The sequence below is a fragment of the Trachypithecus francoisi genome, unplaced genomic scaffold (genome assembly GCF_009764315.1).
Source record: "Trachypithecus francoisi isolate TF-2019V2 unplaced genomic scaffold, Tfra_2.0 Lachesis_group0, whole genome shotgun sequence".
In the NCBI taxonomy this organism is placed as follows: Eukaryota; Metazoa; Chordata; class Mammalia; order Primates; family Cercopithecidae; genus Trachypithecus; species Trachypithecus francoisi.
Genome location: NW_022681453.1, coordinates 33049148 through 33072425, shown reverse-complemented (window position 1 = coordinate 33072425; position 23278 = coordinate 33049148). Strand labels below are relative to the sequence as shown.

The window sequence follows — 23278 nt, the reverse complement described above, 5'->3', positions numbered from 1 at the left end:
ACGATACACACATCATAGCGCAACTTGGTTTTTTTCCCTTTGACAGTATTTTTTGAGATCTTGGAAGCTGATGTCTACCTGGTTCACTCTTTTGAACTGCTGTATAGTGTTCCACTATATGAACATACCATTTTATAAAATGTAGCCATTCTTTGACTGAGGACAAGTAGTCTCCAGATTTTCACTCTTACAAGCAATGCTGCTATGAACATCCTTGAGCATATGAGAAAGTATCCCTCTAGGACACACATCAAGACTGATTATGCCATCACTTCTTTATAAGAGCATCTTGGCCCTTAACACTAAGGAAGCTCTTGAAGGCTGCGTAGGTCTTATTTGTATCTGTGTCACCAGAACCCAGTGTAGATGGGTGGGAGTTAATGATTGCCTTCCATGACATCAGAGTATAGGTCCGGGATTTCCCAATATCTCTCCACTTCTCAATCTCTTGGTTGGTTCCTTTTTGCCTACTAGTCATTTAGAAGGCAGACATCCTGAAGCCTTTGTTCTTGGCCTTCTCTCATTTCTCTGGCATCTTTCCCTAGGTCTGAAGCTCTCAGCTCAAGCTGCATATCAGAATTAATGGGAGAGCTTCTGTGTATTACGAGTGCCCAGGTCCGCTTTCCAGAGGTTCTTACTTAGCTGGTCTGCAGTGGAGTAGGTCCCATATAATCACATTTTTTTTCCTTAAGACTCTCCATGTCATATAAATGTGAGGCTAGAATGGAGAATCATTGCCCTAGGCTGCTGGTTCTCCTAGTGGGGCCCCCAATCAGCATTATCCGTATCCCTTGGGAATTGTTAGAATTGCAGACTCTTGGGCCCTACTCCAGACTAATTGAATCAGATATTCTGGAGGATGGGGCTGTACAACCTATGTTATGACAAGCCCTTCAGATAATTCTGATGCATGCCAAATAAAGTTTGAGAACCACTGCCTAGAGTGATCTGATGCATTCCCCCTGGCTTTGTAACCATGCAGAAAATTCCTTTTTTCTCACCTCCACCCTCACCCCTCTCCTGGACACCAACTGCCTCACTGACATTCTACTGCAGTGTCTCCCCGGTATCTCCACCCTATTCCCGACTTATCAAGCTTTTTTTTTTCTCAGTCTTCTCCAACCCAGTGAATGGCACCATCCTCCAAGTTGCTGGAAGCAGAAACTTGGAGTTCATTTTTAAGATATTTTAAAATAGGTAATGCATTTAGGAAGCCTAAAATCAAGAAGGTACAAAGAGGTGAACAATGACAGTCTCCCTCCTACCCTTATCGCCTGCTGTGGACTGAATTGTGTTTCTCACAGAATTCATATATTGGAATCAATTCTAACCCCCTAACTCCCAACATGACTGCATGTGGAGATAGGGCCTTTAAAGAGGTAATGAGATTAAATTAGATCATAAGAGTGGGGACCAAATCCAATATTAGTGTCCTTATAAGAAGATGAAGAGCTAGAGAGGAAAGGCCATATGAGGGCACACAAAAAGGTGGCGGTCTGCAAGCCACAGAGAGAGGCCTCAAAAGAAATCAACTCTGCCAGTACTTTAATAGTAAATTTGGCTTCCAGAACTGTGAGAAAATAAATTTCTGTTGCTTAAGCCACTTAGTCAGTGCTATTTTGTTATGGTAGCCTGTGATGGTTAATTTTAATGTGTCAACTTGACTGGGCCATAAGGTGCCCAGATATTTGCTCAAACATTGTCATGGGTGTTTCTGTAAAAATATTTTTGGATGAAATTAACATTTAAATAAGTAGATTGAATAAATCAGATTGCACTCCTTAATGTGGATGGGCCTCACCTAATGAGGCCTGAATAGAACAAAAAGGCTAAGCCTTCTGCAAGTAAGAGAATTATTCCCACCTGACAGCTTTCAAACTGAAATATTGGCTTTTTCTTACTTTGAGACTCAACTGAAACATCATTTCTTCCTGGGTCTCCAGCCTGCCAGCCTTCAGATGGGAACTACATCTTTAGCTCTCCTGGATCTCAGGCCTTTGCATCCAAAATGGTGCTATACAATCAGCTCTCCTGATCTCTAGCTTGCCAATTCACCCAGCAGGTTTAGGGACTTTCCATCCTTAATAATCATGTGAGTCAATTGCTTACAATAAATCATATATACATATACACACATACACACACATACATATATGCATATATATGTGTGTGTGTACACACATACACTCTGTTGGCTCTGTTTCTTTGGAGAACCCTGACTAATCTATAATGTACAACTGTAGCAAATTAATGCATACCCCATCTTCCCAATTCCCCATCATCCTCACACAGTAACCACTGTCCTTAGTTTCTTACACATTCTTTCAGCATTTCTTTACAATATATACACAAATAAAATTATGAAATACTATTTTTCTCCAGCTTTTATATATATATACATTCTTTTTGCAGATACATTATATTTCATTGTCTGCATATATCTTGATTTGTTAAATCAGTCTGCTATAGTTTAGGTTTTCATTGTTTTTGACATTAGAAATGATACTGCAGTAAAGAAGCTTGTGCATGCCATTTTCCCCACATGCAAATATTCCTGTATATAAAATGTAGGCTGCTGGTTCAAAGGGTCTATGATTTTGCAGTTTTGATAAATGTCAAATTGCCTCCTTAGAAGTTATATCAACTTACTCAACAATGCGTAAGAGTTGTAATATATCCCCCAAAGCCTCAGTAATTGACTGTGTATGTCAAACTTAATAGTTTGCATATCTGATTACTGAAAAGCTCACATTGGTATAGTTTTATGAGCACCTTTTCACAAGTTTGTACTGTTTGTATTTCCTTTCTTGTGAGCTATCAATTGGTATCTCTTGTAGGTTCTTATTGTATATCAAAGGAAAAATCTCTCTTTGTGCTATGAGCTGAAAATTTAACTTTCAATTTTGATTATGATGTGCTATGGTTTGAATGTGTACATCAAAAAGCATATGTTGGAAACTAATTCCTAATGCAAAAGCACTGTGAGGTGGGGACTAATGAAAGGGGATTAGGTCATGAGGACAGAGAGAATCAATTAATGCTATTACCAAGGGAGTGGGTTCATTATAAAAGGGAGCAGTTTAATCTCCCTTCTCTTTCTCTTTCTCTCTCTTTCCTTCTCTTGCCTTTCTGCCATGTGATGACACAGCAAGAAGGCCCTCTCAAGATTCTGGTACCTTAATGTTGGACTTACCAGCCTCCAGAACTATAAGCCAATAAATTCCCATTCACAATATATTACCCATTCTGTGGTATTATATTATAGCAACACAAAATGGTCCAAGACATACTGTTTCTTATCATGCAGAATTTGTTTGTTTTATAATGCAGTTAAATATTTCCTTTTTTTTTTCTTTTATGGCTTGTGGATTTTGAGTCATAGTTAGAAGGCCTTCCTTATGCCACAGATATAAGGTAATTATTCCTTCCTATTTCCTTCTAAATCAGTTTTTGGTTAAATTTTTTACATTTATTTATTGATCCATTTGATATGGATCAAGTATGTACTTAAAGTATGAAGTATAGATTCAACTTTATGATTATTTGTGTGAGTGTGTGTTTTACCAGATGACTACCAAATTATTTCTGGCAGTGTATACTGGGTAGTCTAGACTTTCCCAATGAGTTTGAGAAGCCATGTCTATCAGAAACTAAATTCTCACAGTTACATCTCTTTCTGGATTTTCTACTTTCTTCCATTGGGTTTTCTGTCCATTTACAATCCAGTATCACCTTATTTATTTATTGTTGCTCTAAATTCTCTATTAACATCTGGCATTAATACTAGATTTTTCATATTGCTCTTCATTTTCAAAGTTTTTTGAAATGTTTTTGTTTGTTTATCTTCCCAAATAAAATTTTGGATTAATTAGTCTCATTCAAACAAAACGAAATAACAGAAATAAATTATTGATATTTTTATTTCTAGTCATTTTATAAACTATCTTAGAAAGAACAGGCATCTTTGTGATATCCAGTCATCCTAAGAATACAGTGTCTTTCAATTTAGTCACATCTCCTCTGAGGTCTTCATTAGTGTTGTAAAACATAATTCATATAGGCCATGCAGGTTTCTTGTCATTTCTATTCCCAGTGATTTTGTTGCTGTTGTTTATGGAAATTTTATTATTTTATATTCTTTATGTGGGTGTTATTTGTATATAGGAGAGAGCAATATCTGCAGTATAATTTTGGAACTCATTATTGATACCCTTATTCTCATCCCCATCATAATATCCTTCATCACGTCCTATTAATCACTACCTTTAAAATATACTTTACATGTATCTGATTCTTGCCACCCCTACTAACAAACACCACCCTCAGTTCAAGTCACTTCGATTTCTCATCTGGATAGCAGAATAGCCTTCTCAACTCTGTTCTCCACATAGCAGCCAGAGTGATCTTTTAAAAATAACAAAAAGGGCATATTGCCATGCCCCTGCCTAAAGTATTTCCATGGCCACTCCTTCTATTCTAAATGAAATCAGATTCCTCACCTTAAAGGCCCTATATCAGCTGGCCGCTGGCTGGCTCTCAATTCCATTCTTTTGTCCGTTTCTTTACTTTGTAAATTTAAAAGCATTTTTTAATTTTTAATTTGTATGGATACATAACAGTTGTACATATTTATGGGGTATGTGTGATGTTTTGAGACAAGCATATACTATAATGATTAAATCATGGTAATTGGAATAGCTATGACCTCAAACATTTATCATTTCTTTGTGTTAGGAACATTCCAATTCCACTCATTTAGTTATTTTGAAGTATACCCCAACCCCATTCTAAATCATCTTCTCCTCAATCACAGAACCCTAGGTGCAATGGCTTCTTGGGTTATGAAAAACTCCACCTTCTTTCCTAGCTCAGACCTGGCCTTACTGTTCTCTCTGCCAGGAATATTTTTCCTGCTGTTCTTTTAGGGCCTGGCTCCTTCTTATTCTCCTTCTTCTACTCCTTCTTATTCTCTAGGATGCAATTTGCTTATCACTTCTCAAAGAGGTTTTCTCTGTTCATCTGATCTACGCTATCTCTCTTTTCATCTCTTTTACAATACTTAGAACAAATTTAATTATATGCTTGTTCATGTATTAGCTTATTTTCTGCTTCTCTTCCCCACTAGCTGTGAATGCTTCTGCTATCTGCAAAGAGCATAGCAGACAGTAGGTGTTTGAATAATGTATTTATTGAATGAATAAACAAATATCTTTCTTGTTTACTAGTCAAGGGCTGGGAAAGCTTATGTTTTTTTCCTGTTATTCAGCTATTATTCTCCATTCATGTCTTAAATCCAGGGTTACCGTATATCCAGTACTTGTATTTCTAAGTCACAAGTTTCCCTCAAAAGCCTGACTCAACCATCATGAATCTCTTCCTTGTATTTGTTCTCATATATGCAAAATATATATGGTTATTTTCAAATAATAAAACACGTTGAATATTACAGAAAAAGCTAGGGCTATACATAATTTATGAGAAAAGTTTTCCCTAAGGGTGGTGATACTATCATATATATTTTTATATATTATCTGTATATTTACAAAGAAAAACATCACTTTTCTCATTAAAAATATATTATATTCTTGTAAAAATAATCAAATGGTATAAAAATGGGTATCACTGAAATGTACAAAGTGTAAAATATCTCCAAAATTCTTACTCCAGAGAGAACCACTGGTGACAGCTGAATGTATATCCACCTTTCTAGACATTTTTTTCTCTGCATATCATATTTTAAGTACAGGCTGAGATTTTGTTATAGCTGTTTTATTTCATTTTTACTACAGTAGAACCCAATTAGACTAACAACACTATGAGACTTGCTTGCTGAATAATGCATTTTGGACATAGTTATATGCTAAACATATGGTTCTTCCCTCCTCTTTTTTTTTTAACAAGTGCCTAATATTTCATTTATTTACTGTCTCTAGATGGTTCCTTTCTCTTTTCACCTGGTCAGTGTGAAGGACAGGGTCTTGAATTTTGTCAGGTTTCTTTTTTTTGAGAGCTCTGCCACTCCTCAATGCAAGGACCAAAGTCACCAGTCAGAGAACAAATCATTTCTCTACCTCAGCCACCATTTTGTTCGAAAAGGTAACATAGAACAAATGTTAAGTTTTCCAAAGTCCAGATTTATGATCAGAGTTAATAAGCCAAATAATCAGCTGTAAGAAACACTGATTAAAAACATTTACATGAGTTAATTTGTGTTACTGACTATAACCAGAATTTAGGCACCCTCACCATGGTGGTACTTCCAAACTCTTGCTTTAGTAAAAGAAAACGGTACTTCCAAACTCTTGCTTTAGTAACTGTACCGTTTACAAAGAGCCCAACAGTAGCTGAAGTTTATTACAGTTATGTTGCTGTGAATGCCACCAATACGTACTGTCAGACCTGTTTGAGTGAAAAAACTGCAAAACCAATTATTTTGCCAACATTGATAGGGACTGACGAAGCACTGATTGCTAGGTTTACATTTCAGGAAACAACTTATTTTATATTATGCATGCCAACTAATCCAAAGGCAGTACATGGCAAATACATCATTTATAACTAGCATTGATTAGATGCCCCAAAATCTCATTACCAGGTCGAGTTGTCACATGCAGCACATCTACATTTTTGTACATTTCAAACGTATGCAAATTAGTTTGGATAATGAAGGTATTATTTCCTGCTCCCAGCCCCTTGCCATTGTGTTAGGTAGTCACAGTAGTTGAGATTATTTGAAAAGTTTTCTGAAAATCTTCTTTATAGTGGACCCCCAAATTAGCTCATCATGGGGAATTTAAATCCTACACCACTTTTGCAACTACAAGACAGGCCTCTTCGCCATATGCTATTTTTAGAGCAGGGCCCACAGCACAGTCTGAACAATACAAAGACTTGGGCTGAGCTGAGGGCAATGGGAGTTTGTGAGAGTGGTTGTGGCAATGAGACCAATGAAGACGAATAGTGCTCCCAAGGGCCAGTCTAATCGTTAGGCGAATGAGTGGTTTGGGATGCTGGGAAGACATTCTCCTCAACTCCAGGTGGCCTGATATCCAGAATCCCACATCTGTGAATGACTCCCTAAACCATACCCTCTTTTGGCCTCCTGGTCCCCACCTGTCCGGATATCTGAATTTCTACTAATGTCTGAATTTCCACTCTTTGACACTGCATCCCTAAGCATGACAATTTATCCTATATTAAGCTTGATAAAACATAAATACATATGAGAATCAGTACCATGTAGCAATTTAAGAGGGCAGGTTCTGAAATCCAACAGCCTAGCACTGAAATCCCACTCAGCTACATATTGGCTGTGCAACCTCAGGCAAGTTACTACTTATCTTCTCTGTACCTTCATTTCCTCCAGAAAGTGGGACTAATGACATTACCTGTTTCATAGGGTTGTCAGGGGGACTGAATGTGGTATTATTCACTGTTCCTGAAAGTAAGCATTAAGATAAATATTATTAGGACAGACTTATTAAGCATCATCTGGCAGAAGTGCTTACTTTTGAAAATTACTTTTTTGCATGTGTAAAAATTATTTGTCATGTAAAAATCATTTTTTGTTGTTGTTTTTTAATATTCAGAGGGAAAATTATGTTTTGGCTATTTGAAAAATTCTGCCAGAAAGAAAAGCCCAGTACTTGAGAACGTGCTAAATTAAATCTATATAAACTACTAATCCAAGCAGACTGTAGGGAGTAAATCTGTTTAAAATATTAAAAATTTCATAGAGGAATAAGGGCTCACAGTAAAGATGAGTATGAAAAAATACATACCCATTTGCACACAATTGGCTGTTTTGTTTTGTTCCTTTTCTAGGGGAGAAAGGCCCATAAATTGGTTATGGAGAGGGGTGAGGGGGAGGTTAACTGAGAAAGAAAAGCTAGCCTGCTAGTGGCTCTCTGGGTCGGGAATCAGGAACCACTCTTCCTTGACTAGTGGGTGGGTTCAAGTAAGCTCGCTGATTTGGACATGCTTACTTCCTCTATGTCAGGCACTAAGCTAACACTTTCATTGATCAAGTCATTTTCATAACATCCCTATGAGGCAGGAAACCATTATTACCTCCTCTTTAGGACATGCAAAGGATACTGAAACTGCCCACAGCATAGGTGTAACTCTTACTTACCGTGCTGAGCAATAAAGGGAGGCCCTGTGCCTTGTTACTCATGATCCTGAAGTACCCAATGGGGAAAGCCTAGCTCTGGAAATGTCTCGTTCCAGAAAAAACGAATCATGATGATTCTGACTAAAGCAGGACTTGCCTCCCAAGAGTAATAATAATACAGTAAGAAACAGAAATTACTTCAATCATTCCTGGGGTGTGTGTGTGTGTGTGTGTAAAAGAAGGGCTTTTCTAAATTAAAAACAAAAACCTGGCTCTGAAACTAGAACCAAATTAGTGGCAATAGTAAGCTCACTCATTTAAGGCATATTTGTGAAGTGCCTACTATGTAACCATGGAGGAAACAGATTTGTCCTTTGCCCTTGTGTACCTTAAAGACTAACAAAGGACACCAAAACACAACATGTGTGAACCAAACTAGGACAGGGAAAGTTCTGGACTCAGGGAGCATAAAGCGCTCTGGCACGACTCAAAATACTCCTAGGGTTATCAGATTCCCTGCTAGTTAAAGATGCCATATATTTAACAATTGTCTACATCAAATGTGCACTTTTAGAGAATAAAAAAATTGTGCTTGCACACATTGCGTTGCTAATTTGGCTGCAGGTTAGAAGTAGTTTGGATCTAAGCTAGAAGTCTAGCACTTCTGAATTCCATTTGTAGTTATGATGTTGAACCCCAGGTGTGAAGCTCTCATTTCAAGGATAGTAGAGGGAGGAGAAAAAGGATTTGAAGCCCTAAGAATACAGTCACAGGAAAGATTAGTGGGATTCATATGGGGCTTTAAAGCCTGAGCAATAATGTGAGTATGGTCTTCCAGAATGACAAGTAAACAAGGAGCTCCTGGTGAGCGAACAGGCTGAAGATGGGATCACCTTCGTAGAACTGCTATAAGTTGGTCATGAGCTATACAGAGCCACCTCCAAAATGGAACTATGACTTTTAGAGTAGTGTCAAGAAAAGCTAGTTAGAACTTTAGATTTAGCATTAGAAGAAAAAATGATGTTCTTACAGATGGTATTCATCAGGCCAAATATAAATGCTGAATGATCAAGATCAATTAGGTGAAAATCTTTATGTTACTAGACTGCTCTGATTAATGGAGATCACAAGCTTTGGAGGTAACTGGACCCCAGTGTAAATCCCAACTGCACATTCTGACTCTGTAATGCCAGGCAAAGTCACTTAATTTTGCTGGGTCTTATTTTCATTATAAGTAAAATGAGGAGGGTAAAACCCAGATGTCAGGATAGCTATGAGGATTAAATAATTAGCACAAAGAACTCAATGAAGGGAATCTACTGTTATTATCAATAATGACACAAACTACTTTCTCTACACTACCTGTTGCTTTAAGTCAGTAGTTAGAAGACTTCTAAAAAATACACTAAGGTCATTCACTCACAGGGCAAGGAAAGACAACACACTTTCTATCCACTGCAGTCTGCAAATAGGAAATTGGATCAGAGAGGACATAGTACATATGGCCTGGTACACAGTAAGCACTCAAGAAAAGATTCTCATTATTATTATTCAGACAAAAGATTGGAACCCAAATTATTTAGTTAGCACAATTGTCCTTTTCATTTCTTGTGATGTAAAACACATCTCCCTAAGATTCTTTAGGCCCAAGGTCACAGAGCTCAGCCACCACCAGGTCCCAGCTTGGTGATTCACTCACCAGAATGAAGTGCTACCAAGTACTAGGGGCTTATCTGTTCCCCAAATCACCTGACGCTGCTGACCACTCAGGAAACTATTTACTTGAATTCTGGCTCCTGGGCCCTCCCTACCATTTGGGTGTGGGTTTCCCCTTTCTGTGGAAATTGATGGCATTGCTTCAAGTCTCCTTCCTGCCGTTTCCAGTGGCATTAGGCAAACAGAGTCATTGGTGATGTCATCACTTTCATTTCCATTGGCCAGATTATTTCTCCCTAGTGACTAATATCAATCATCACTCCTCTGGGATCTAATTTTCATGAAGAATCAGCCAATGAAGACTTCCACTTAACCTACAATACCATTCAATTCCAGTAAAGTCCCAAAAGAAAATGGGCTAAAAACTGTCCCTCCATTAACTCCAGATGACCTTGAAAAGGTTTGCTTCTTTCAGAGCAAATTTTTATGAGGGACCAATTTATTTTATTTTATTTTATTATTTCTTTTCTCTTTTTTTGTAGAGACAATGGGTTGCTATGTTGCCAAGGCTGGTCTTGAACCGCTGATCTGACCTCACGCACTCCTCCCACCTCAGCCTTCCAAAGTGCTAGGATTTTAGGCATGAGCCACTATTACATGCTAGTCTTAGTAAATATTTCTTGAATACCTACTATGTGCCAGATCTCTTCTTTTTTTTTTTTTTTTTTTTTTTATTATACTTTAAGTTCTAGGGTACATGTGCATAACGTTTATATCATGTATAACTCCCCAATGCAATCCCTCCCTCCTCCCCCTCCCCATGATAGGCCCCAGTGTGTGATGTTCCCCTTCCCGAGTCCAAGTGATCTCATTGTTCAGTTCCCACCTATGAGTGAGAACATGCGGTGTTTGGTTTTCTCTTCTTGTGATAGTTTGCTAAGAATGATGGTTTCCAGCTGCATCCATGTCCCTACAAAGGACGCAAACTATGTGGCCAGATCTCTTCTAACTGCTGAGGAAAAAGTTGTGAAATATCAGTGAAATAGCTGACATGATTATCATTAAATAGTTAGCATTAGAAGAAAAAGAGAGAGCTAAAGAAAAGTTATACATAGAATAAAAGCTTGAGGCAATTCTCTGAATGATTTTAGTCATTTTCCCACAAAGCAACCCTCCAAAAATCTAGCAATGCTTCTGATTAATCAGTTATTCATGACATATGATAATAGTTATGAACTTGGATTGAATGACTGAAGCAGAGTTTTAATCTTGTCTCTCACTTACTGGATTGAGGGGGTCAAATTATTTCACTTATTCAGAACTCAGTATCCTTATCGGTAAAATGAGATTACTGACACTGCCTTCCTGAAAGGGCTGTTTTGAGAATTAAATGCTGTATGTTACCTCATGGTAAGTACTGAATAAGAGTACTTATTTAGACAAAGAGTAATTATTCAGACAAAAGATTTTTGCCTGAATGGTTTAGTTAGCTCAACTGTCCTTTTCATGTCTCACGATTTAGAAGACTTTTCCTAAGATTCTTTAAGACTGTTTTGCAGATGTAAATGCAGAAGCCAGCTAATACATTGAAGAAAAGATGAGCAGCCTCACTAAGGATGAGAAATTCAGAAACCTAGGCTCTTGGTCATCTCAGGAGGTCACCAAGAGATATTTTGTATCTTCCTGGCCTATCAGCTCTTGTGGATCAATTTTTTAAAACTGTAGCCAAAGTTCATTCTTCAAGCAAAGTCCTGAAAAGAAAGCAAAGGAGAGAGTACACAAAGGAGGCTTCTGTCCCTACATATCATAATTTCTATACTGTTAGTTAACTTCTGTTTGCCAGGAGGGATTTAAACTGAAAGAGAAAAAATATATTTAATGGAAAATACTGAAAAGTGCTATACTTTTGAGTAATTTTACAATGGAAGTACTGGAATATTTTCCACAGGAATCAGCCAATAAGATTGATTTCTTGATATTTTTCTGTTCCTTACTAAATTCTCAGCAACTCCCAGACACTGTGATTGTGGGGAATTTTATTATAATAAAAAAAATACTGTGTATTAGAAAAAATGTATTTTAGTGAATTAATTTGGAAGTTCAAGGTTTAAATGCCATTCTCTAAAAATCTCTAATTGTGCACAATACAGGTGTTGTTTTTCCATTCTTACATTTTACATACCCATTATGAAATTCTAGTAATAAGACGATGGTAACATCATCAATTTGGGTTAACAATTATTTAGCAAATTCGTCTTGCCAAGTCATTTTTACCCTTCACCAGAAGAAATATTTGTATTAATATCTCAAGAATAGTTGACATTGCTAGCATATTGTGATTTGGTTCCTGGTGTTGGCTGTCTTTGGTATTTCTAGTCCTGAGTGCTAACCTACCACGCAACAGAACCTCAACCCCGGTTATAGGATACTTGGGCAAATACATATTTATTAGTCATATATTTATATATTTTTACCCATATTGTCATGTTTTTTATCTTGAAATTAACACTTTCTATCTTCCGGAGGGCTGGTTAAAGAAAAAGCGCCACTGAACCACCCAGGATTGAACAATTCTCACACACACACACACACACACACACACACACCACACACACACACACGAAGGTGTAGCATGAAGCATCTGCTTTCAGTCTTTCCAAGCATCTCAGGCTGAAAGCAAGCGGAAGTGATTGAGAAATCCCTCCAGGGACTGGTGCTTCCCACAGGGATCTACAACTTTACACTCCATCCCCCCTTCCCCTCCCATCTCTAAACCCCCGGGTAGTAAGGAGCGCCAGAGTCCCCGCCCCTTCTCGCTGCCAAAACGCGTTCTTAACCTTTTTTTGGGCCGGGGACCTGGAGGATGCTATGGACCCTCCACGAATGGTGACAGAGGTTGGTGGAAAGCACCAACACTTTGCGAAATTTTCAAGAGACCACGTATTCGAAACTCACTCCGAGCTGCAGGATTAATAACCCCATTTCTAAAACTCTTGACTTGGGGCGATTAAATCGAGAGCGGAGCTCAGGTGCCAAATCTTCTCCCGAGTGAAAAACTGTAGGAAGGGAAGGCGCTCCTGCGCTGGGCCACTTTCACTTGTAAGAAACCAAAAGAAGGGGACTGGTGGCAAGAGATAGGGACGGGAGAGAAAGGAAAAGGAGAAATGTGAGAAACAGAGAGGGACACGGTGGGGCGGGGATAAGACAGACATCACAGGGAAAAATGAGGAGAGGGGACAGAGTCTCAGAGGCACAGCAACAGGGAGACAAGGGGGAGGAGAAAAAAGAGACTCGGAAGGGAGGAGAGAGAGGAGAGGAGAGGAAAAAGACGAGAGGGGAAGTGGCTGCACGCGCGCCAGGAAAGGGAGAGAACTTTCCCTGCTTTCCCTCCCCGGGGCAGGGAATCTCAGAAAACCCCACTTCAGCGAGGTGGCGAGAACCACAACTAGCTGCCCCGGCGCTGGTGACGCCTCTGGCCTCCGCCTCTTGCAGCCGGCAGGGCCTCCGGCTGCGAGTCCCGCACGGGCTGGCCGAGGAGGGGACATGGTCTGGAAGGAGGCGGTCCCCGTTCGTCTCGCTTTCTCCTCCCCTCTCCTCTTAGAGGCGTGCACCGGGGGCATTTGAGAGGCTGTGGACCCGCGGCCCCCCCGCCTCCGCCCCCCCAGCCCCCCATTCAAGAAGCCGCTCAGCTATCCCGACCAGCACAGGGCGCCCGGCGCGCCTCGGAGCGCAAGTTCCTCGCCTTCTCCTGCCCGCTCGCTGGGCATTATGCGGCCAAGCAGCCGAGCCCCAGTCCTCCTCCTCCTCCTGCTCCTCCGGCTCCTCCTGCGGCCCGAGCGGCTCAGCTCTCGGCAGGCGGCGGCGTTGCTCAGCCGAGCGCAGACGGGACCCTCGCAGCGAGACCTCAGCGACTCCTAAAGTCAAAAGTTGGCGGCGGGCGCCGGGCTACGCGCGCTCTCCACGGCCGCTGCCTCGCGTCGCCGCCGCAGCCAAGGAGGGCAGGAGGGAGGGGGGTGGGGGCAGCGGAGGGAGGGGTGGGAAGCACCATGCAGTTTGTATCCTGGGCCACACTGCTAACGCTCCTGGTGCGGGACCTGGCCGAGATGGGGATCCCAGACGCCGCGGCGGCCGTGCGCAAGGACAGGCTGCACCCGAGGCAAGGTAACCAGGCTCCGGCCCCCGGGACCCCGCCGGCCCCGACGCCGCCTCCCAGTCCTCGCTCCCGGGCAGGGACACCCCACAGCGGAGGCCTCTCTCCTTTTCCTAGAAAGAATTATCTCCCGCTTTGCAGCCTCTCCCTTCTTTGGGTCATCCCCAATCAATTGCTAGGGAGGGACACTGTGGAAACGAATTTAGGCAACCCCCCCACCTTGCTGTTAGCCGGATATATCCCCATCCCCACTCCCACGCTGCAAACTAAAGTAATTTAGTAATTGGGGGCACCAGATAGCGTCGTTTTATTTTATTCAGGTTATTTATCAATATCTTAAATCATATATATTTTGACTTGTTAATTGTCTGGCTCGGAATAGTGTATTCTCAGCACCTAGCACAGGTCCTGTTACTGGCACATAGTAGGAGCTTAGCAAATATTTGTCCACTGATTAAGGGTGAAGAGATTGGCTCGAATGGGCTGGAAAATAAGGTCAGAACAAAGTCCTCACCTTCGTTTTAAATTAAAGCTTGAGGAAAAATGAATTATTGGTTCATATACCTCTGCTTCTCTCCGCAGTGAAATTATTAGAGACCCTGAGTGAATACGAAATCGTGTCTCCCATCCGAGTGAACGCTCTCGGAGAACCCTTTCCCACGAACGTCCACTTCAAAAGAAGGCGACGGAGCATTAACTCGGCCACTGACCCCTGGCCTGCCTTCGCCTCCTCCTCTTCCTCCTCTACCTCCTCCCAGGCGCATTACCGCCTCTCCGCCTTCGGCCAGCAGTTTCTATTTAATCTCACCGCCAATGCCGGATTTATCGCTCCACTGTTCACTGTCACCCTCCTCGGGACGCCTGGGGTGAACCAGACCAAGTTTTATTCCGAAGAGGAAGCGGAACTCAAGCACTGTTTCTACAAAGGCTATGTCAATACCAAGTCCGAGCACACGGCCGTCATCAGCCTCTGCTCGGGAATGGTAAGTGGGCGCGCGCCACCTCCTCTCCCCTTCCGCCTCCTCGCCCGCCTCTGGAAGACTTAATTGCCCTCTAAGCCTAGAGACCCTCACTGTGGTGAGGATCCCCTCCTCTCCGGCGTTAAATATCAGCTAGAAACTCGTAGGGTTTGGGTAGCTAGCTCTGTGCGTGCGCGTACACTGGCGTGGAGCGCACACAGCCGCCCCCAGGGGCTTCTGGATGTTTCAGAGCTTTCTGGAGTTTGGACTCGGTTCAGCGGCGCATTGCCCAACGCTGCGAGGCGGCCTGGAAGTCAGTTTCCAAACTCGGAGAAAGTTGCTGGAGTTGCGGTTCCCTGCAGCAAACTTGGCCACCCGGGAGCGGAGCAGCTGAGCGCAGGGCGGACCAGACTCCTCATTGGTGTGGTCCTTGCATCGGGGATGTGGGGCTGAGGATCCCCGGCCCAAGGCATTGGGAGTTCCCTGTGTGTGTGTTGTAGAGGGCGGTGCGTAATCTCGAGTCCCCGCTTTCTCTCTGGGCCTTTATTCACGCGCCAGGAACCCTGAGGCTGAACTGGATTGACAGGGAGCAGGTCCCGTCCCAAGAACGGAAGGGTGGGCCGAGGGCTCTGGGGGCGGGGGAGAAGGCGGAGCCTACCCCGGACGCTTTGAACTGGGGTGGAACCGAGAGTGGGGGTGCAGCGCAGTCCAACTCTGCACCCTACTGGTGGGGTGGCCGGGAGAAACAGGATAGTGGGAGACAGCCTGGAGAGGCTGTCCGGACGTAATTTCGGTTCATCTGGGGTTTCTACTACTTAGGGGTTCCAGGGAGTGGAGAGAGGGAGCCTGCGGCGCACATTTCCTTAGGAACTGAGGCAGGGCAGGGAGACCGCCTTCTTGCGCTGCCAAATACGCATTTAGCAGGGAATCCACGTTGGTTCCCCGACTCTCTGCCGACCCCTGCACATGCCCTCCAGTGGATCTTACAAGGCATCTGCCCCCGACTTCTCGCCATTTAAGGAGTCGCTGCTGTACGGTTCTGGCCCGAGCAAGGGTGGTCCTTGACTTTCCCAAGCGACGTGCGTTTCTGCCACGCGCGTGTGACGCAGAAACTTACCCGGGTCAGTCTCTCCCAGCGCATGGCGCTGTACGCGCAGTGGGGTCGTAGGCAGTGTGCCCGGTGATGCCTTTACTCTTCCCGAAGCACCCACAGCCCCTCCCTCCCTTTTCTAAGTGGGGCCTTGGATACTCACCCCCGGACACTGGGCTGCTCCATCAGTGCGCTGTCGTTCGCGGCTCTTAGAGTTCCCAAGCGCATCCTTCCTTCTCTGCCTTGCATTGGAAGGATCGGGTGGGGAGCATGGCAAGCCTGAAGCCTGGGAGGGGGTAGTTCTAGCCTGCTGGAATTAAAGGAAAGGGATAAACCCCTTTAGCCCCCAGCAGAGCGCCCGGAGCCGTGGCTCCCGAAATGCGCTGTCGAGATTGTTTGGGGGTGGGCGGAGACGGCAGCTTAGCGAAGTGGGAGGGGGTGCTGCGGTGAGTCATCGCTGCCCCAGGACTTAGGGCAAGAGCTCCGGAATCCTTCCCGTCTTTGAAAGGTTAAGGCTGGGATAGGCAGAAGTCAGCCGTCTGAGCCCAGAGCGTGGAGTGCCCCCAGATTCCAAGATAGTAACCCCCAATTCCAGGACCGTAGGGATAGGACTGCGTGTGTACGTCAAGTTTGTAAACAGTCTTTACTCCTCCTCTCTCCCCGCCTCCACACCCGCTGAAGCCGAGTGGCCCCAGCAGTTGTATAAATATTTTACTGCGCAGCACCTTCATTTTCATTGGCAGTTTTAGGTGGTAATGGGCACGTGGTTTCTTTGGGAACTGAGGACTGGGGTTTCGGAAACGACTACCTGTACTGTAATAATCTCAATTATGTTGCGTTTAATTCGCAGTCTGCCTCTTTTGGGGGAAAAGGGCCCTCATATATCTTAAGGATATGCGCTGTGGCTCTTTGTATCTTCAGTCATTAATCTAGCTCCAAAACCCCTGCCCCTTTGTCTTCCTTCTGGAGGTTATCTCCTCCCAAGACTTCCCCTTACCACAGCAGTGGCGTCATGATGTTGCTAGTTCTTCGCCTAGGAGTCTTCCAGGAAATCTGGTAGACTCTTGGGAGTCTACCAGATTTTGGAGTGGGCCGTGCCATCCTGCCACCCCTAGTCACTTGTCAGTTTTTCTGAATTTCATCTGAGATGGGTCGCTCACCTCTCCTGAACATCTCTACCCTAAATCTATACCCCTTGACTTTTCTCCCCCTCTCTTCTTAGGACTGATGTCTAAGAAATACTACACTGGGCTTCTTCTCCAGTCTTTCTCCTCAATCGCTAACATTTGGCATTTGAGACTATTTACAGTGCAGTCAGTCACATCCACATACCCAGTCTCAGCTCCCAATCTTTCCTCCACAAATCCTGCATTCCAGGCCATGGGTTTTACACTGCTTTCTCTGCACCCCACTCTCAATCCTAGTCTTCATTGCCTTTGTGCCTTTGAATTTGCTTGGTCTTCTCACTCATCTTCACATGCTCAAATCCTACCCTTCTTTGGAGGTGTATGTAATTTACATCTCTTCTTTCCCAGAAGACCTTTTCATAGTTCCCTAGGTTGATGTCATCTCTCCCCCTCCACCTTCATAGACACTTCTGAGAGTCTCTCTTATGATGCTTAGTATGTTCTTCCTTACATCAAGGTTCTTGGTACACGTGTTTTATCCCTTTCTCCTTGGCAACAGGGTCAGCATCAACTCATTTTTCTCCTATATTGGAGTTTTGTATGTTGTACTTAGTATGTACTACATATGTATACTTAGTATACATGTTTGAATAAATAGTCACCTTAACCAAGAAAAGATAACTCTTAGGCCCACCTGTGTGAATCAACAGCACAATTAATTTTGGCATCATATTGATACGATTTATTGAGCTCTTATTATCGTCTGCCTGGCTATTATAAGTAGTTTACGTATGTATTATCTCATCCAAATCCTCCAATAACCCAATCCTCAAAACAACGCATTTTACTGACAAGAAAAAAAAAAATCTGAGACTTTGAGAGCTGGAGACTTGCCCAAGGTCTCATAGCTCATAAGTGGCAGGGTTGGGATTTCAACCAGGTCTTTCTGATCCTTGGCGCTTAACCATAGACCACAGACTGATCCTGTTCTCCTGAGGAGAATTTCAGGGTTCTTTTCTAAAAAAGCACAGGACTAAAGTCAGATTAGACTCAGCACTAGCACTGTCCAGCTGCTTCTGTACCATGGAAGGGGAACTTGGGCCCAATCACTTCCTCCTTCTGTGTCTTGGTTTTCCCATTTACCAATCAAAGGTGGCAAATCGTCACCAGCTGAGCTCCCTGGCTCTTTCCCAAGACTCATGTCTCTGATAGGTTTCATATGTTGTGATATGCGCTCTGATTTGTGCTGGGAGAACACCAGAGTTGTGTGTTGAAAACAGGCAGAGAGTAAATTTATTAAATCACTTCTCTGGCAACTAGCTACTCTGTCTCTTAGTCTGACCACACCTGAGCTGCCCTTTTCTTAAACCAGGGGCTCATAAATCATGTGGAGAGCTTTTAAAACAAAAAACATTCTAGATCCATCCCTGGAAATTCTGAATCTGTGAGTAGTGGGTAATGCCCCAAATCTAATTGAAAAACAAAAACAAAAAATCTTCCCAGGCAATTTTGAAGCTAGCTGTTTTGGGGAACCAGTGTCTTAGCCTAGTGCTGCTCATACTTTATCATGCATAAGAATACTCTGGGAGCTTATTAACATTTCAATTCTTGGACCCTGCCCCTAGAGATTTTGATGCAATAGATCAGATTTGAGGTGGAGCACAATTATTTGAATTTCTAATAAGTTCCTGGATGATGCTGATGCAGATGCAGTTGCTGATGTTCAGGGAGTCATTTCTCCTGTGTCAATGGAAGGATGCAAGGCATCAGATTTTTTTTCCAGCATGGGAAATGGGAAAGTGGAAGAGAAGAGAGAAGCTTGATTTCTCCTGTTAAATACCACTCAGCAACGTGGCATAGGGAATTTTTCAGCGTTCTTGTAATTTTTAGTTTGGGTGGTTCAGTCTTGAGGTATCATTTATCATTTGCAAAAACTTGGGTATGTGGGGTGAAAAGGAGCAAAAGTGACTTGCAAGGTGCTTAGAATGATTAGGAAGAGCAAATTTTATCTTAAAGGTTAGAGGCTAACGCTGGCAACACCAAAAACCGTTCATGAGTTCTAAGTCTTTGCAAGGTGTCAGGCATTTTGCTAAGCATTTAATTATCATTATCTCCTTTAATCTGCACAGTAACTCGTTACATTAAGTATCTTTATCCCCAGCTGACAAACAAGGAAGCTTAAGCTCAGAGTGATTAAGGAACTTGCCCAAGGTGAATGGGTAGGTGGTGGTGCTGAAACTGGAACCTAGAGGAATCTAGCTTCAAAGCCTTGCAGGACATCACTCCCCTATTTTGCAAAGGAAAGGGTTGGTGAGAGGATCATGTGCCAGCATTACAGGTGGTACCACCTTGAATGCATTGTGGCCAAAATATGCTTCTTGAATTTGAATCAATGGGAAGACTTCAATAGGACAGCTTTTCCTGCTGGAATGCATACTTGTCCCTAAGTTTCCAGGCTCTTTAAGTTTCCAAGACTCTTTCAACAGCCTGTAGTAATATTGGAACTTGAGCCCTAAGGAAGTATTTCTTAGAGACAGATTTGGATAGCAGGTACAATCAACTGGAGTCAAACCAGGAATCAGTTACTGATATGACACTTTGGAAGGCTGAGCCAGGAGTTCAAGACCAGCCTGGGCAACATATTGAGACCCCCCCATCTCTACAAAAAGTAAAAAAATTTAGCTGGGCATGATGGCATGCACCTATAATCCCAGCTACTCGGGAGGCTGAGGGGGATCGCTTGAGCCCAGGAGTTCAAGGCTGAGTGAGAGGGCAAGACCCTATCTCTAAAATAATAAGAATAGTAAATAATAAATAATTTTTAGAAAATGTACTGATATGACAGAGAGTGAAAATAAACCACTTCTCCACATATGTTGCAGCATTTTCAGTTGAAACAACCCTTCTGAAAAAGAGTTTGGGTAAAATGACACCATCTTTACTTGAAAATGTTCTTTTGTTTTTCTTCCTCCCAATGACTGAGTTATGTTAAATCAACCTCCCATCTCTCTTCATTTGCAGCTGGGCACATTCCGGTCTCATGATGGTGATTATTTTATTGAACCACTACAGTCCATGGATGAACAAGAAGATGAAGAGGAACAAAACAAACCCCACATCATTTATAGGCGCAGCACCCCCCAGAGAGAGCCCTCAACGGGAAGGCATGCATGTGACACCTCAGGTATTTGCTTCTTGCTTACCCAGAGAGTCCATCTCTTTGAGATGGGTAAATTGCTATACTACAGAAATGTAGCTCTCTTCCAGTCTACAAAGTGCTACCATATGCATTATTGTTTATTCAGTCCTCAAATGAGGTAGGGATACATATCCCACTGTACAGATGGGGAGACTAAGGAGAGGTTTAGTACCTTTTCAGAGGTGCACAGCTAAGAAGTTATAAAGTCAGGATTTGAACTCAAAGTAGTGACTCCATGCCCTCTATGGGCAGAGCTGCCTTTTTGGTTGAAGTTGCTGATTTTTAGGGTTCAGCTTGAGTAATATTCAGGTCATGATAGTAGCACCCTCAGTCACCAAATGCTTGTATTTTTTTGGCATCTTCTGTTCATTTGGGTGTTTTTTGTTTGTTTGTTTCACCATGTGCGGTTACAGAAATGTCTTATAAATGGAAGTCACAACAACGTATGTGTTTGTTGAATGTTTCCTATAAACTTCAGGTTTGCTCATGTTCTGTGACTTAAGGAACTGTAGGCAGGTACCTGTACGTTATGCTGTGAGGCACCAATCAACCAGTCAAATCCTATAGTCTCCTTCCATCCTGGCCAGATTCTTTGAGGTTTTGTGCTGACATGTTTGGCCATTGTCAGGGATACGTCATTCTGGGCACTCTGGAAAGCTTCTGTCTGTGTTTCTCCATCTGCAGTCTTGTAGCAACACTCCACCGCCCCAGAAGCCTGGTTACTTTCTGCCTGATGATAGGTTATCCTATGAAATAATTCCTCAATTTGGTCCTGCATCTTAGGTTGTTCATGAAAATACTTAAAAAAAATTCTTGGACTTCCTGTCTCTAAAACTTTTATCTTTCTTTCTATTCTTTCTTTTTAAAATTGCTTCTCCAAATTAAATAACATCTCAGGGTTTTTCTGGTATCTCCAAACAAGGCCACAATTCAAGAACACCAGGAGTTTCCTCAAATACTCCCCAGAGGATCACTTACTTCATCTTATACCTGTACCAGGTTGTTCAGTGGGATAGCGTGTGCTGTCCTATTCTCTCCTGGAATTATTATCTCTAAAGTGAATCCTTTAATAAAAGATAACATTGACCATTTATAACCTACAAGTAGCCAAATTTACGGGTGTAGCATTGTAGGTCTTTTGGCTTTATTGCATCCAATTCTGTGTTCTTACCACCACAAGATGGAATATAACTGAAGCATTCTGTCAGACTCTAAAGAACCAAGGGATATGAGGAGTAGAGGGGCAAGTATACTTAGATAGATCAAAAACAATAGTTTCAGCAGCGGGTACAGAGTCAAGACTGCCAGCCACCAGCAAGTTTAATGAACAGGACATTTATCACATTTTTGACTGTGCTAATAAGACCATTGACCTCAACTTCTTGACTTCCCAAATCTGTATTAGGAAGTACACATTTTAGACGTGTGTATAAATGTAAACATAACATGAAATGTATACGTAACATACAGAAATGAAATTTGCAATTTCCCTCCTTCTATCTTATTTGTATTTGTTCAGAAGACACTGAAATATTTTTTTCACTAATGAATTTATTGACCAATGACACTTTAGTGGAGTGTCACTGGTCATGACCAATTTATTGACATGACCAATGCCACTCCCCTAAAGTGGCTACAGGTCAACATTTTTAAAAATGACTATTTATTATTGTTTTATTCTGTACATGCATTAGGCAAAGCACTGTACCTGCACTACCTTGCTTAATCCTTATCACAAACCTATGAGGTAGGTACCATTCGTAACTCCATTGTATAATACCTGGAAAAGGAGCTGAGATTTACAGAGATGAAGTAGTTTGCCCAAGATCTCACAGCTAGTCCACAATGATGACCCATGTTTTTCTGTCTTATTCCGTGACTCATTTTCTCTGTGCAGGTGTCTATGTGGAAAAGAGAGGGGGCAGAAAGAGAAAGTCTTAATTACTATTGTGATTCAAAAAAATCTTCAAGGTTCATTTTAAAATATTAATTATGCAAGTTAATGGACATCTGATTTCCTGGGCTGGAGGAAATGTCATTGTCAAACCCTGTTAAAAACACAAAGAAGAGTGAATCTTAAAAATGTCAAGCTTGAGTAAAATGAAGATGCCTTAGTTAAAAAAAAAAAAAAAAAGTATTTGGGTTCCAGTCATTATTAAGGTTGGTGCCTTTAAGTACCACCTTCCAAATCACCAATGCCAGTATTTTTAGTTTTCTTCCTAGTGTGTGCTTTCTCCTGACCAATATGGCATGCCGTTCCTTCATCCCATGTGATGAACCAGGAGCCCAGCAGTTTTGATCAGCTCTTCCAAAGGTTGCTGCTGGGCTGTGCCACTCTGGTCTCTCTCTTCCAGCTACTTCTGCACCCCTTCTTTGAATTCAGATGCAATTTCTCAGGACAGTTTAGAATATGGCACGATTCACCAGCAGACATCAGAGGAATGGATCAACAGGTCAAGGACACCTCTGAAACCAGGTGGCCTTTGCACAGGGAGTGAAAGTAGGTTGGGGTGGGAGTAGTCCCTCTTGCCAGAGAGAAAAGGGGCTGCCTAGCAATAGCAATCCATTCAGATTCAGTGATACACCTTCCCTCCCAACCCCCAATCAAGAGCAGTGGTTGGTAACCAAAAGTAACCTTTAGAAGTACCCTGGGAGCCTCATACAAATGCAGATTCTTTAAAACAAAACAAAACAAACCCCTCTCCCAGGCAAATGTGATGAAGCAAGAATCAGTGGTTTTAATAGTGCTCCAAGTGATTCAGATGTTTAGCTAAATTTTGAGAGTTGCTGCTAAAGTTGGGTTTAAGGCAGTAGTCATTATCTGTCACTTGCTGTTGGCGTTGCTGTGAACCTGACTTTCTACATCAGGGCTTTCCACATCTCCTCTTCTCATAGAATGATAGAATATTGGAACTAGAGGAGTCCTTAGCAGTCTGGTCTAGACCAACACTCTAATTCTGTGCAGATAGGGAAACTGAAGTTGC

General features: G+C 42.4%; 2 protein-coding genes across 6 annotated transcripts in view; one reads left to right on the top strand and one right to left on the bottom strand.

The window, feature by feature from the left end:
• The window catches only part of LOC117083092, a 358101-nt gene extending 341501 nt beyond the window's left edge, over positions 1-16600 (bottom strand). For 2 of the 3 annotated variants that reach the window (XR_004436935.1, XR_004436937.1), the window contains exon 1: positions 16132-16556. Coding sequence is in view for 1 of the 3 variants with exons in the window: in XM_033210356.1 (XP_033066247.1) it covers positions 16132-16217 (86 nt within the window). In the remaining 2 variants the exon portion in view is untranslated. Of the gene's footprint in view, positions 1-16131 lie in introns of all 3 variants that reach the window. The other variant, XM_033210356.1, reaches the window with a different exon arrangement.
• ADAMTS9 (ADAM metallopeptidase with thrombospondin type 1 motif 9) overlaps positions 13460-23278 on the top strand; it is a 175365-nt gene continuing 165546 nt past the window's right edge. For 2 of the 3 annotated variants that reach the window (XM_033210353.1, XM_033210352.1), the window contains exons 1-3: positions 13461-13930; positions 14502-14902; positions 20117-20279. In XM_033210353.1, coding sequence (XP_033066244.1) covers positions 13816-13930; positions 14502-14902; positions 20117-20279 — 679 coding nt within the window. In that variant the 5' untranslated portion in view covers positions 13461-13815. Of the gene's footprint in view, positions 13931-14501; positions 14903-20116; positions 20280-23278 lie in introns of all 3 variants that reach the window. The other variant, XM_033210354.1, reaches the window with a different exon arrangement.